Consider the following 13,475-nt stretch of genomic DNA (forward strand, 5'->3'; position numbering starts at 1 on the left):
AAAGAGCACTGGACTTGGAGTCCCAGTGTCTCTCCACAGCCTTCTCATGTCACTTTCCGAGCCTCAGATACTAACTGCCCTTCCAGCCTCAAAGCTGTTCTGGTAATCAAAATCAAGTGCGATTCCATGATACCAAAAGGGATTCATTAAAAATGGAAAAAATAATCAATGATAGTCGGATTTCCTAGGATGCGAGGGCCAGGTCTTGCAGAGAGGGGCAAAGAGGCTTCCCGGGGAGCAGATGAAACCCCATATCCTGCCTTTCCTCAGCTCTCTGTGCTGACTTCTGGGCTCAGGACCTCCTCCAAGGACAAGCCCATCATTTGGAAGTTTCCTCTTTCCTTCCCCAAGCCTCTGATGGCCTTTTCGTGCCCATGGCTTCTGCTGACCCCATCTGCTGGGGAACTAAGCTGTCCACACCCGCCTCCCCAGACCTAGCCAGTAAAAGGCTGAGCAGTGCCTAGAACCCCAGCCCCTGTCCCCATGCTTTCCACCCTCCGGGCTTTGCAGGACCATTGCCCCAGGAATCAGGATGCCATGCACCAGTCCAGCTCTTCCCCTGTCTGCTCTGAGACCTCAGACATAGCGCTTCCCTGCTCTGGCTTCTGATGACTCACTGTTATGTCATGAGGCTGACCCAAGGAACCTCTCGGTTTCTTCTCAGCTCCGATGGCCTGCCAGGCCAGTTACCAGGTAACCAGAAACACCTGGAGCTCGGGGCTCCCTGTCCAAGTAGCTGTTGTAAGTGTGATGCACAGAGAACAAAAGAATTTCTGTTCCCACAAGGCTGGGCCAGGCGGCGGTCTTATGCATTCAGCTAAACAACCAGAGAAATAATATACATGGTGTCTGTGCCTCCACCCACCACTCACGACAAAGTATGTATATGCCCCAGATGGAGCGTGAGCTGAGGGATAGGAATCTGCTCCTCTCTCATTGGTCTTGGATGTCAGCTTCCTCTTAAAGCATGGTAATATATGGAATTTCTAAGGGTAATTCTAACTATGTGGGTTTTTGGCCTTACACACTCTAGGTAGATGTCTGGGGTTATAAATACCTGAAAACTCAACCCAAACAGACTTCTATGGTAAAAAGTAGTTATTTCTTATATATCTGTAAAGTCCAACAGCAAACCAGCTTCAGGAAGAGTTTGATCCAGGGGCTTACAGTATCATCAGGACTTTAGCTCCTTCTTTTAATGCTCCTCTCAGTCCTCCCCCTCTCCATGCATCAGCTCACAACTCTCATTGCCATAGGGTGGCTGCCGGCAATTCCACAGCTTACATCTACATATGGTATCCAGAGAAAAGGAACTACTTTGGTCCCTGAGTCCCAAGCAGAAGTCTTGAGATTCACTCTGATGGGGGTGACCCTGAGTTAATCGCTGCAGCTGGGGTATAAAATTGGCCTCGCCTGAGGTATGTGCTCAGTCCCTAGAACTGGGAATGGCGTCAGGTTCCCTGGATCCCCAAATAAAAATGAAGACTGTGGGAAGAGAGACATGGGAACCAGGGAAGCAAGCAACACTGACTCTAAATGGAAGCTGGGTCACTCCTTTGCACAGAAAATACTCCATTTCTCAGTAATGGACCGTCAACCAGAAGGTCAGATCAGCCGATAGGTACCTCTCTACCGAGGGCCTTCCAGACCACCCAATGCTAGTGCAGCAAGGCCGGACAAGGACATCTCAGCCCTCAAGGAATTATGACACTAAAATACTGACCACAGCAGGTAGCAGGAATTACCTGCCAGTTCATGTGGGAAAGCCTGGGGATAATCAGGGAGGGCTTCCTGGAGTAGGTGGGAATTTTGCCAGATCTCAGAGGGATGTTGTCTGGGGAGAGATGTACACACCACTGGGCATAGGCAGGACAGTATACTGGGGCAGAGAAATAAAATGGTTCGAGTTCGATTGAAGTTTATATTTTATCTGAAAAAAAAAACATTACTGATATTTAAGATAGAGACTGACAGTCTCATATTGGTATAATTTACATATAATTTACATATAAATTTACATATAAATTTACACACACTGGAGGTACATGTTACCTTTTTTTCTGATAGGAGCGTGCATTTGAAAAGGTTCAGAGACTAAAATTGCCTTGAAGGATGGAGCCAAGGGTAAGGGGAGGTCAGAATGAGTTCCGTGGCCCCCTGTGGGGTACAGAGCCAGGGCCCCTTGTCTTAGCCTGTGACCTGCTGGCTACAGCAGGGCCACACCTGCCTTTCTCAGGTGGCCATCTCTCGGGGAACCTCCTCCCTCGGCGAGGCCCTGTTTCTATTGAAGGCAGCCACCAGGGAGGGGTCCCGGGCTGTGGCTGAAGCCTGCCACCAGTTCTCCCACCCGTAGCAGCCCTGCTCCCGGAAGAATGCCGGGAGCCCACAGCCAGTGAGTCACAGCACACGGCCCATGGAAAGGGCCCGATGCTCGCCACGACCTTTGGGGTTTGTCTTGCCGTCTGGTGCCCACACCACAAGGATTGGTGTCCTGCCCCCAGAGGCTCAGCAGGCCCGAGGCCGCAGATGGCTATATAAGGCTGAGGCCACAGGGGATGGCCAGGGCTGCCAGACCCCAGGAACCATTTGGCTGGTCTCGATGGTGACGCAAACATTTTCCCTGGGCTCAGGCAGTTACCCCCTCTCTGTGAGATTGAATCATATCCTCAAAACCTCAAGCCTGACAGGCACACGTAACGCCAAGACTCAAGAGTGGTAAAGAACGCTAACCCAGGCCCTCACTGCACGGCAAAGAAATATTTGGGGCAACACAGACAAAGCTGTCCCAGGAGAACCAGTCCCGGCTCTGCCACAGACAAACTGGGGGGCCCGGGTCAGCTCCCCTCTTGGGGCCCCAGCTTCTGCATCTGTGATATGGGGACAGTAGGCCCTGTCCTGCCACCTCGTGAGATGCCGACGTACCCCAGGGAAATCGGGTCTGGAGAATGGAGATGGGATGTAGGGGCTGGCCCTTGTTCTTTGAAAAGGACAACACCTGATCTTGAGGCAAGTGTGGGGTCCCAGTGACTTGGTGGATTTAACTGCCAGATTGTGACACACTGGACATTGCCAGACCACGTGACCTTCGTCTCTCTGCATAAGTTACTTAGACACAGCCCCTCTGTTTCTTGGTGACTTTTGACATCTGTGACTTCCCACAGAGATAGTGCGGAGGTTGTTAACCTCATTCCGCAGCCAAGAAAACCAAGGTCTGGAAAGTTCAATGACCTCTCAAGACCACACAGCAAGCTAGGGGCCAAACCAGCCCCTACAATCTCAGCCCAAAGGCCTCTCCCTGTGTTGGGGGCCCCACCAAGTAGGCTGCTGAGGCCCCAAAGTTCCACTCCATAAAATGGGCAGAGTTGTGAAGAGTCTGCCTTGTCAGGCTGCTGGGGTGTTTTCTAGAAGACACATGGAGGTAGGTTTTCCAGCCGATGGCCATGGTTTTTCTGATCTAGAACCTTCTGCACCTAGTTCTCCCAGAGGCCCCCTAGGAGGTGTTCCTCAAAGGCACTCTTTCCAGCAAGTACTCACTGTCAGGCAGTGGAGCCCTGGAGGGAACATTCCTTTGGAAGACTGGGTCACATATCAAGTTGACCTTGAAAACAGGAGCAGCCAGAAGAGTAAGCTTGGAGCCCAAGCCTCACTTACTGATAGCTCCCTGGCTCCCTCCCTCCCTCCCTGTCTCTCTTTCTCTCTCTTCCTCCCTCCCTCCCTGTCTCTGTCCCTCCCTCCCTCTCTCCCTTTCTCCCTCCCTCCCTGTCTCTCTCTCTCCCTCCCTCCCTCACTCTCTACCTCTCTCCTTCCCTCCTTCCCTCCCTCTCTCTTTGTCTCTCTGTGTCTCTCTGTCTCTCCCTCTCTCTCCCCACCCCCCCCTTGCTGGAAAGAATAGAGCAGCCTTGACCACACAATCGCTCACAGAATTAAGTAGCCAAAAATCACGTCGTCTAGACAAACAGATTTTATGGGTCCAATTAATTCCTGCTGGTCAAAAATAGGCATGCTTAATAAGTGGATATATTTAGAATCTGTCATTATCTGGTTCCCAGGGGAGAAAGCTCAGCTCTTATTTCATAAACTCTAATTTCAAACAGAGCTCTGTTAACCCCCCCTTCGGACCTCTCATGCTTCCCTGATAGCAGCGAGAGGCGGGCAGGAGCCAGGGCCGGGGGTAATTTGACCACAAGAAGCCACTGGAGTCCTGGGTAACGTGAACCTCCGAGCCTGTCCCCTCTCAGCCATCAGAAGTCAGAAGACAGGATTGCTTCTCCGGGCAGCGTCTCCAGGGGTGGGGAGCTGCTGGGAGAGCAGGCGTCCAGCAGTCTGTATGTCCTTAGTGTCTCAGGATCCTGTCCCTGTGCACCAAGGTCCGCTATCGTCTGTTGCCTATGCCTGCGGGTCTGAGACGCCTTTAGGGCTGTGTGAGCTCTGGCACCTTCCGTCCCTGCCAGGGCTTCGTTCTTGAGTCAGGCCAGAGCAGAGGAGGCGGTCGCTGGCTGAGGGCAGGACTGGAGGCCGAGAGGGTTCCAGGCATCTAAAATCAAGATGTGGACCAGGCTGTGTTTGTCTGCAGGATCTGGGAGAGACCCCTTCCTCACCTCTCATGGCTTGCAGTTGGCCCAGCGTTCCCTGGCTTGTGGCTGCTTCCCTCCTAGGTCCACCTCCATCTGCACACGGCTTTGTCTTCTCTCTGGGTCTCTCCTTGGTGCTTCTCCTATGAGGACATCCTGTCATTGGCTTAGGGCCACCTAGGTAATCCAGAATGACCTCATTTCGAGATCCCTTATTACAACTGCTAAGACCCTCTTTCCAAGTAAGGTCACAAAGGCAGAGGCTCAAGGCGGAGGCCCCAGCTGGATGCCTGCCCCCAGCCGCCCTGTAGCCCCACTGGCTGCCTTGCCCACCCTGAGTAAAGATTTAGTGGCTCGGGAGGCAGCCATGAATGACCACTAGGGACCATGCCCCCAGCCCCTAGGTCCCCAGCGGAAAGACTGTCACATGTGGTGAGGAATGAGGCCCTCCACAGGTCGTAACACGTGGCCAAGATTCTATGGCTCCAAAACCATCATTCCTCTTCCTGAATGACCACCACTCCCTCCCTCCCTCCCTCCCTCCCTCCCACTATTTGACGAACTCATCATCTTCCGTTAAGACCCAGCCCAAACACACCTCCTCCATGACGTTTGCCCTGCTTTCATCTCCCAGGGACTAACCTCCATCTCCTTTGTAGCAAGACCATGTGGTCTTCATCTCTGTATCTCTAGATCCTGGCAAGGGCTGGGATAGGTCACAGGCCCCACGACGTCATGCCAAACGCCCGGCATCCCTCTTCCTGGGAGACAAAGTTCTGAGCTGGAGGGTCTGCTCACAGCTGCCCCTCAGGATTTCCTCCCGCCTTCCTCACCCCATCTTCCCCTCAGTACCGCCCTCCCTGTTCCAACCTCTGTCAGGAGGAAGCACTTCCTCCAGCATCTTTACTTGTCTTCTTTTCCTTCCCAGGCTGGTCGTGGGCGCTCCATTGGAAACCAACGGCCACCAGAAGACGGGAGACGTGTACAAGTGTCCGGTGACCCATGGCAACTGCACCAAGCTCAACCTGGGTAACGTGAGCCACTGGTCTCCCCACAGTGAGGCCAACCACTGTCTAGGGCGGGACAGGCTTTAAAGCACACCGATGCCCACAGTCACACTGGCTTCTCCCAGCCACCCTGGGGTCGCTGCCCCCATTTTACAGACGAGCAAGCTGAGGCCAGAGAGAGGAAGCCACTTTCCCAGAGTCATACCAGCTTGTCAGGGGCCAGCCAGGATTCAAACCTCAGCCTCCAATGTTCCAGGCCATTGCTCTTTCCATCTTCCCCACTGCCCCTCAACTCAAGCCTTTCTCTCCCAGCAGGAGAAAAACATTCCCTGTCTTCTTTCCAGTTTTGAAGTAATAACAATAGCTAGTATTCATACATCTTCTCTAATGTTCACCGTGTGCCGGGCCCTGGTTGAAGCACTTTTAGGGATATTGACTCATTTAATGCCCTCCACGACCGTTCGAGATTTAAGGTAACAAAGGAGAGAATGGCAGCAGGGGGAGGTGAGGGGACCTGTCGAGAGTCCCCTAGCTAAGAAGTAGCGAGGTCAAGGTACAAACCGAGGCAGCCCACAGCCGCCCCACAGTCAGTGAGCAGCACGGCCTTTCTGAAATGAAGGCGTTGTCCTCACCCAAGAGCCTGTACGATCCGTGTGTGCGTGTCCGTGTGTGCACACATACTTGCACGTCTCTGAAAACACACACACTAATCCTGTAAAGCACTTTGTCCTAAACATCGGACCATGGCTGGGCCATCACTTTGCTTTCAGAAGGGATCGAAAGTTCCATTTGGCCTGAGACGCTGCCATCTCAGCCCTGCCACAAAGGACTGCCTTCCCCAGAGCCAAGACCCTTGGCCTCCCTGCCTTCTAGGAAGGCAGCCTCTGCCCCCTCTGCCCTCCAGCCGCTGCAGGGTGAGGCTCCCTGGGGAGGTGAAGCCCTCTGGGCGGGCAGTGCCTGGTGGCGGAGGTGGCCGAGCTTCAAGAGATAAGCAGATGGACGGAAAGGCCCTCATCAAAGAGAAAGCCCAAGAACCCAGATCCCCAGGGTGGCCAGCTGTCCCATCACATGGTGCTGGACGCTCCCGCTGTCCACATCTGCGTCAGCACCGTGGGTGGGAAGTTCAAACCCCAGCGCAGCCGGGGCCCAGACTGCAGTAAGGAAACAGTCTGGGGGGAGGCGGGAGCCTCGCTGGTGGCTCACAGAGCCCAGTCATCACCACCCTGAAGGCACAGGCTTCTGAAACAAGCCAAGCTGGCTTTCTCCTTCCAGCTGGACAGTTTCTTCTCCGTGTGTCCCTAGGGAGTGCACATCCTCTCTCTGAGCCCCTGTTCATTCATGTGTAAAGTGAAGAGGGTAGACTCGGTGACCCTAGGATCCATTCCGGGTCTAACATGTCCCCAACCTTTCCTGAGCACCTAGTATGTGCCAAGCAATGTGCTAGTTTCTGAGGCTACAGCAGGGAACAAGAAGCCAAGGGCTCTGCTGGGAGAGGACAACAAGCAAGCAGACGAACTAGAAAGCAGGTAGAGATAGACGGCTTACCGCCACAGGTAGGGGTAAACGCTGTGTGACCAACCGCAGTGGTGAGAAGAGAGCCTGGGTAGGGAGGAGGTGGGGAGAGATTCTACCTTAGGGATGTGATCAGGGGAGGCCTCTTTAAGCAGTTAACACGTAAGCAAAGATCTGACGGTAAGGAGTCAGGTGGGGCCAGAGCATGCCAGGCAGTGGGAGAGCACGTGCAAAGGCCCTGAGGTGGGAATGAGCTTACTCTGTCGGAGGACAGAAAGAAGGGTCACGCAGCTGGGGCAGAGGGCGCGAGGAGGGGTGTGGGAGGGGTGAGCACTACCCTCAGGGCTAAGGACGCCGAGAGAAGCTTCTGGTCCAGGTGGGGACAAGACACATGAACTCATCATTTAGTTTCCTCTACTGCTCTGATTTCCAGTGTGGATCCTATTTTCCTCCAAAGGAGGAGGAGCGCCTGCTGGCCGTGAGAGCCATGAAGCCATCAGCCCGTGGAAAACATTCCCGAACTGGGGCATAGGCTGGGAGGTGGTGGGCAGCAAAGTGAGTCAGGGCAGAGGAAAAGAACCGATCAGGAAGCCCTTCATTTGAGGAGTGTTTCTTTCCCTCCCACCAAGGAGAAAGTGTAGGGCAGGAAGACCATCTGTCAGTTTATCCCCACAATGTGGAAAACGCAAGGCTGGGAAACCTGACTCCTGGGTTTTCCTATGGCCTTTCCAGGCTGTGAGCCTCACCAAGCCAGGAATGTTCTTTCTTCTCTCTCCAGGGAAGGCTAAATGGGTGGCAGACATTCACAACTCAGTGCGGAAAAGCCTGTCGCTGGCGCTTTCTTCCCGACACCTGGATGAAGTCTGGGGTTTAATGAAGGGCAGAGATTCAGGCAGAGGATGTGATTCTGGAAGGCAGACCCTGTGTGAGGAAGGCTTTGGGCCCCACAGTCCTCAGCCAGACCCACTGAGAAAGATGCTAGATTCTCCTAGTCTCAGAGGGGCAGACTGAACCCAAGAGAGGGTAGTGACTGCCCCAAGTCCACAAGGCCCGTACGCAGCAAAAGCAGGACATGAGTCCAAGTCTCCTCTACCATGCTTATCTGCTTCCGGTTCAGCAGTCTGACTAAGGACTTTGGTCACTGAGACTGGGGGAAGGAGATGGTGCACGGTGAGCTGACGTGAGGTGAGGTGACATGAAGTGAGGTGACATGAGGTGCCGTGAGGTGAGGTGACGTGAGGAGATGTGAGGTGACGTGACATGAGGTGAGGTGAGGTGAGGTGCCGTGAGGTGAGGTGGCATGAGGTGAGGTGACATGAGGTGAGTTGAGGTGACATAAAGTGAGGTGAGGTGAGGTGAGGTGAGGTGGGCGGCATGAGCCTGACACAAATGGAGGGCAGAGCTCCCCAAGCTGCTGAGGGGTGGAGGTTGCCCAGTCAAGGCTTAGACCTTCCTCTCCAGATTTCACACTACCGCTCCACTGCCACCACCACCCTGCCATCAGACAGGACAGCTCGGGATAGAATGGTGCACAGCCTGGACTTAAGTTCCAATCTCTCATCTACCAGCAATTGACTTTCTAGAAGCCACTAACCCTCTCCGCATCTCCATTTTCTCGTCTGTGAAATGGAAATGTTGACTCCTGGGCCTCCCAGGACCAAGAGGGGGTCCCGGGAGGGTACATGTGGGCAGTACTTTGTAAACGATATAGGCATTATAAAAACACAGGGTTATTACTATTCTTTTCTCTCTGGCTTCTTTGGACAGACAAAAACAAAACAACTCCCGTCACTCGCAATCTCCAGCCAAGAGGGGCTGGATTTCAAAAGGAGTCTTACTACCAACTGAGGGAACCCAGAGAGAAAAAACAACCAACCCAGCTGCCCCCAGCCCCAGCCCACAGCACAGTGAGGTGTCGAAGCTCGGGCCTCTGCTAATGCCCGGCCCCAGACCCCCTCTTCAAACTGACAGCCACCACCGAAGCTAAATGCAATCCATTCCCAGTGGAGGCCGCCCAAGTCCTTGGAAGTCAGCAGGGAAAACATCTACTCGCCCCTCAGAGTACAGGAAGATTGACTTGCTCTGCATTTAATAAAATGCCTGGCTCACTTCCCCCTGAAACTCTACCCCCTGCCACATGTCCACACACGTGTGTACACCCCAACACATGTGTTGACACATGTGCAAAGTGTGTCATACCAGCTGACACACCATCGCACTTCTGGAGAAGTCAAGCTTGCTTCCTTCCCTTCGGTGGCCTGGGGGAATGATTTCCTCAAACCTTCACAGAATTTTTTCGAGCAATTCTATCTGCCCCAGCCCTCTCCTGACCACTCAGTTGGCTAATAATCGTGCTCCTCATCGGCTCTCTTGGCAGCCAACCACAGAACAACGTTCTCGCAAGACCTCACACACCTTTAGAGTGCTCTTGCTGCCCCGTGAGAGAATCGATTCTCTTATGTCAGTTTATCAGATGAGAGAGAGCCAGGGTCACGAGGAGGACACGGACTGCTAAGCTTTGATGGCAGACTGGCTTGAAGGAAAATGTGAAGGGGATGCACCCCAGAGGAAGCCAGCCTAAGTCAGTGTTCTGGAAGATGCAGGATGGGACACATGAGGAATGCTAGAGACTGGTCAGATGTCTGGAGGAGGAGAAATGCTGGACTAGGCAATGCTCTGCTTAGTGCTTGCTGTGTGACCTTGAGCTTGCTGTGTGACCTTGGCCTCTCTGAGACTCAGTTTCCTCATCTCACAGGGGATTGTGAGGAAGTAATAAGACCATGTCTGGGCAAGACCTTTGTATACCACGAAGGGCTGCCTGGACGTGCAGGCGAGCGAGGGCTCCAGAGGGGCAGGGAGAATCAGGGAGGACTCTGCCTGGCCCTGGCCCTGCCCCTGCCCCAGGCACCTCTGGTGGCTGACGGCAGCAGCGGGCTCTGGGTCGGCGGGGAGAGGGCTGCAGCTAAGTTTCTCCCTCCCACCCCAGGAAGAGTCACTCTGTCCAACGTGTCTGAGCGGAAGGACAACATGCGCCTCGGCCTGAGCCTGGCCACCAATCCCAAGGACAACAGCTTCCTGGTAAGAGCCACCCACCCCACCCTCTCTCCACGTCCCCACCTCTCCTGCCCCACGGACCCTCTGCTTGGGGCCAGGAGAGGCAGGGGGTGAGTTACCGTGTCCTTACACACACACACTCGCACTCTGTCCACACGCTCAGGGAGCAGCTTCTGAGGGGGACAGCCCCGTCAGGAAAACAGAGTGAGCTCTTTTGTGTGCATTCCTCGGGGATGCAGGACTGGCAGCCTGAAAGGAACTGGAATAAAGATGGCCAACGTTGTGAAGGGGGCCTATCCCTCCTTCCGGAGAGCCAAATTTCTGAGCCAGGGGACTGAATCTCTGCTCTAGGTGTGATCAAAGAAACAGGACACACCACACACCCTAAGAAGTCTCTAAAGGGAAGCCATAAATGAGAGAACACAGATTTACAACAACTGAGGGAAGAGATACAGAGTGACGGGCCCCTGCAGACTGCACAGGGTTAGATGGGAAGGCTTTCTGGGGGAGGTTTTTGATTTGCTTTTCAAGAAGAGACAACGGGTCTTAGCAGGGAGAAAAGAGGAGGGGGTACTTGTGCTGAAGTGACAGGGACATTTATTCATTTCAGCACCAATGCTTTGAGCACATACAATGTGCTGAGCCCAATGCTGGAGACTGGGGACTCAGCAGTCAACAGAGTGCCTGCCCCCCTGGGGCTTCAGTTCTCGTGTGGGGAGAGCTGATAAGCCAACAAGTGAAGTAAACGTGCTGTTGGGGCAGAAAGGCCTGCTCTCAGAGGTCTCTGCACCCTGCCCAGGCGAGTGCACGCAAACTGCACATAGTCACAAAGGGCAGCTGCCTGCTCCTTGACACCATGGGTTGGGCCATGCTGGAGATTCAAAACAGGATCCTGCTGGGATGGATGGTTCTAGAAACAGCTGCAAGAGAGCATTTCAGAGAAACATTACTCCAGAAAGCCCCATAAAATGAGCCACTCGTTTTAAGATGGGAGAGCTTATGTCGCTCTTTGTTCTTGTCCAACAGTATGTTTCTGTGGACAGCTGGGGCATTCAGGGTGTGGAGCACCAGACACCAGGACAACGAGAGGAGTGGGATGCTCAGGGGCTGTGGAAAGCATAGTGGCCCTGCCAGGAAAAGTCTAGAGGTGCCTTGGTATATGGTCAGCCCGCAGCCCTTCATCATCCCAACCAAGGGCAAACAGGACCCTGGGTCCTGTCCACACACAGACCTGTCAGCGGCTTTGTTGCTACTCCCTTTTCCTTCTGAGGCTCCTTACCATGTTCCCACCAAATTGATTCACCTACTTCACAAGGTGGATGAAGGCCCAAGAAGGACGGAGTGATACACCCTCTGGGGCTTCTGTGGGTTGGTTAAGTCCCTGGTTTATAAATGGCCACTTTTGTTCACTTATTCACTCATCCATTCATCCATTCACTGATCAGTCTATCCCCCAACCAATTGTTTATCTCTCCATTCATCTATTCATCCACCCATTCACTCATCCTTCCATCCATCCCTTCTTACACCCATCCATCATCCATCCATCCATCATCCATTCATGCATCTATCCAATATGCATCATCCATCCATCTGTCATCCATCCATCCATTATCCATCATCCATCCATTGTTCATCATTCATCCACCCACTCATCCATCTGTCATCCATCCATCCATTATCCATCATCCAGCCACCCATCCATCCATCAGCTATCCACCCATCCATCCATCTGTCATCTATCGGTCTATCCACCCATCCATCATCCATCCTTCCACCCACCCATTCATCCATCCATCATCCACCCACCTACCCATCCATCCATACACCCACCCATCTATCCATCTATCTATCCATCCATCATCCATCCACCCACTCATCCATCCATTATCTATTCATCTATCCCTACGTCATCTATCCATCTATCCATCCATTCATCATCTATCCATCTGTCCCTCCAGCCATCATCTGTCCATCTATCTCTCCAGCCATCATCTGTCCATCTATCTCTCCAGCCATCATCCATCATACACCCTCCTTCATTCTCCCCCCTACTTCCAGAAATAATTTACTGCAGCTTCAACAAAGGACAGAGATAAAACAAAACCTTTAAAATCTGACTAAAAAAAGAGAGCTAAAGAAAGGAATTAGAAATGGAATAATTATTTTTCCAAACCAAAGGAGATTATGGCACAAAATTTAGTCCCGGGTTTTCTGGCAGCAGGACAAAAAGGGAGGCATGGGGCTGGGCTTTCATTTTTAATGACCCTGACCCTGAGGGGGACTCATCACTCAGTCTTTAAATGAGGAGCTGACATCAACGTGTTTGGTAGCAAATTTCAGAGAAGGAGCAGAAACATTCTTTTTTCTTTCACCAGTCAGAGGCATGGGCGTGTTCCCAGTCCTGGAAGTTTTCCCAGTAAGGACCTTCAGGTGACTTCTTCAGACAGAGATGCTCTTCTAGTGCCCTTGAAGGGTCCACTCCCGTGGATGATGCTATGTGGTGGGTGGGGTGGGCAGGTAGGGTGAAGGAGAGTCACAACTCCAGATGATGGCACAGAGAATGGGACCCTTGAAAATACAACAAAGGAGGACTCTAAATCAGTTTTTCTCCATTCCCTCTGAAACCAAGGGAACTAGAACACATTAGAGCAAGAAAGAATTCAGTTAGACTCCAAGAAGACACTCTAAATCCTTGGAGTACCAATCCTCAGCTAGAGGTTGTCTGTCTTGGGTCATGGAGGTGGGGCTGGGCCAAAGGCTTTTGGGCCTGGACCCTCCCGGAGACCCCCTACTGACTAGGGGTCTCCCCTGTGCTTCACAGGCCTGCAGCCCCCTCTGGTCTCATGAGTGTGGGAGTTCCTACTACACCACAGGGATGTGTTCAAGAGTCAACTCCAACTTCAGGTTCTCCAAGACAGTGGCCCCAGCTCTCCAAAGTAAGTAGCTTCAAATCTGCTGACCCATGCTGAGTGGCCATCATGGGAGGCTCCGAGCTCTGATCCCCGCCACCCTGCAGCTACGAAGCAGCACCTAGACTCTAGCCCTGCCCTGTTCCAGAATCTTCGGGTTACCCACGACAGAGTGATGGTGGGAGGCCAATGAGCTGAGGTTATGAAGACAATCCCGGCATCCAGAGAGGCTCACTGCAAACCCACTGTGAGTGAGGAAGAGGTTACTGGGCCACCACGTACAGCAGGCAAGCCGTGCAGAGCACACCTCTGGGGACATTGTTCACTTAGACTACAGTGTGAATGGTGCCCTCTGATGTTATGCAATGCAGTTGCCTTGTAGGTGGAAGGCCAAGGAAAACAAATATCCCTGGTAACAG

At 53.0% G+C, this 13,475-nt stretch overlaps 1 protein-coding gene across 1 annotated transcript in view; it reads left to right on the forward strand.

Moving 5' to 3' along the window:
• The window catches only part of ITGA11 (integrin subunit alpha 11), a 110,214-nt gene that overhangs the window by 47,768 nt on the left and 48,971 nt on the right, over window positions 1-13,475 (forward strand). Inside the window, exons 3-5 of the mRNA XM_045810727.2 lie at window positions 5,500-5,600; window positions 10,077-10,168; window positions 12,969-13,083. Coding sequence (XP_045666683.2) covers window positions 5,500-5,600; window positions 10,077-10,168; window positions 12,969-13,083 — 308 coding nt within the window. The remainder of the gene's footprint in view (window positions 1-5,499; window positions 5,601-10,076; window positions 10,169-12,968; window positions 13,084-13,475) is intronic.

This window comes from Ursus americanus, chromosome 28 (genome assembly GCF_024610735.1).
Source record: "Ursus americanus isolate L20-20 chromosome 28, mUrsAme1.1.p, whole genome shotgun sequence".
NCBI classification, from domain to species: domain Eukaryota; kingdom Metazoa; phylum Chordata; class Mammalia; order Carnivora; family Ursidae; genus Ursus; species Ursus americanus.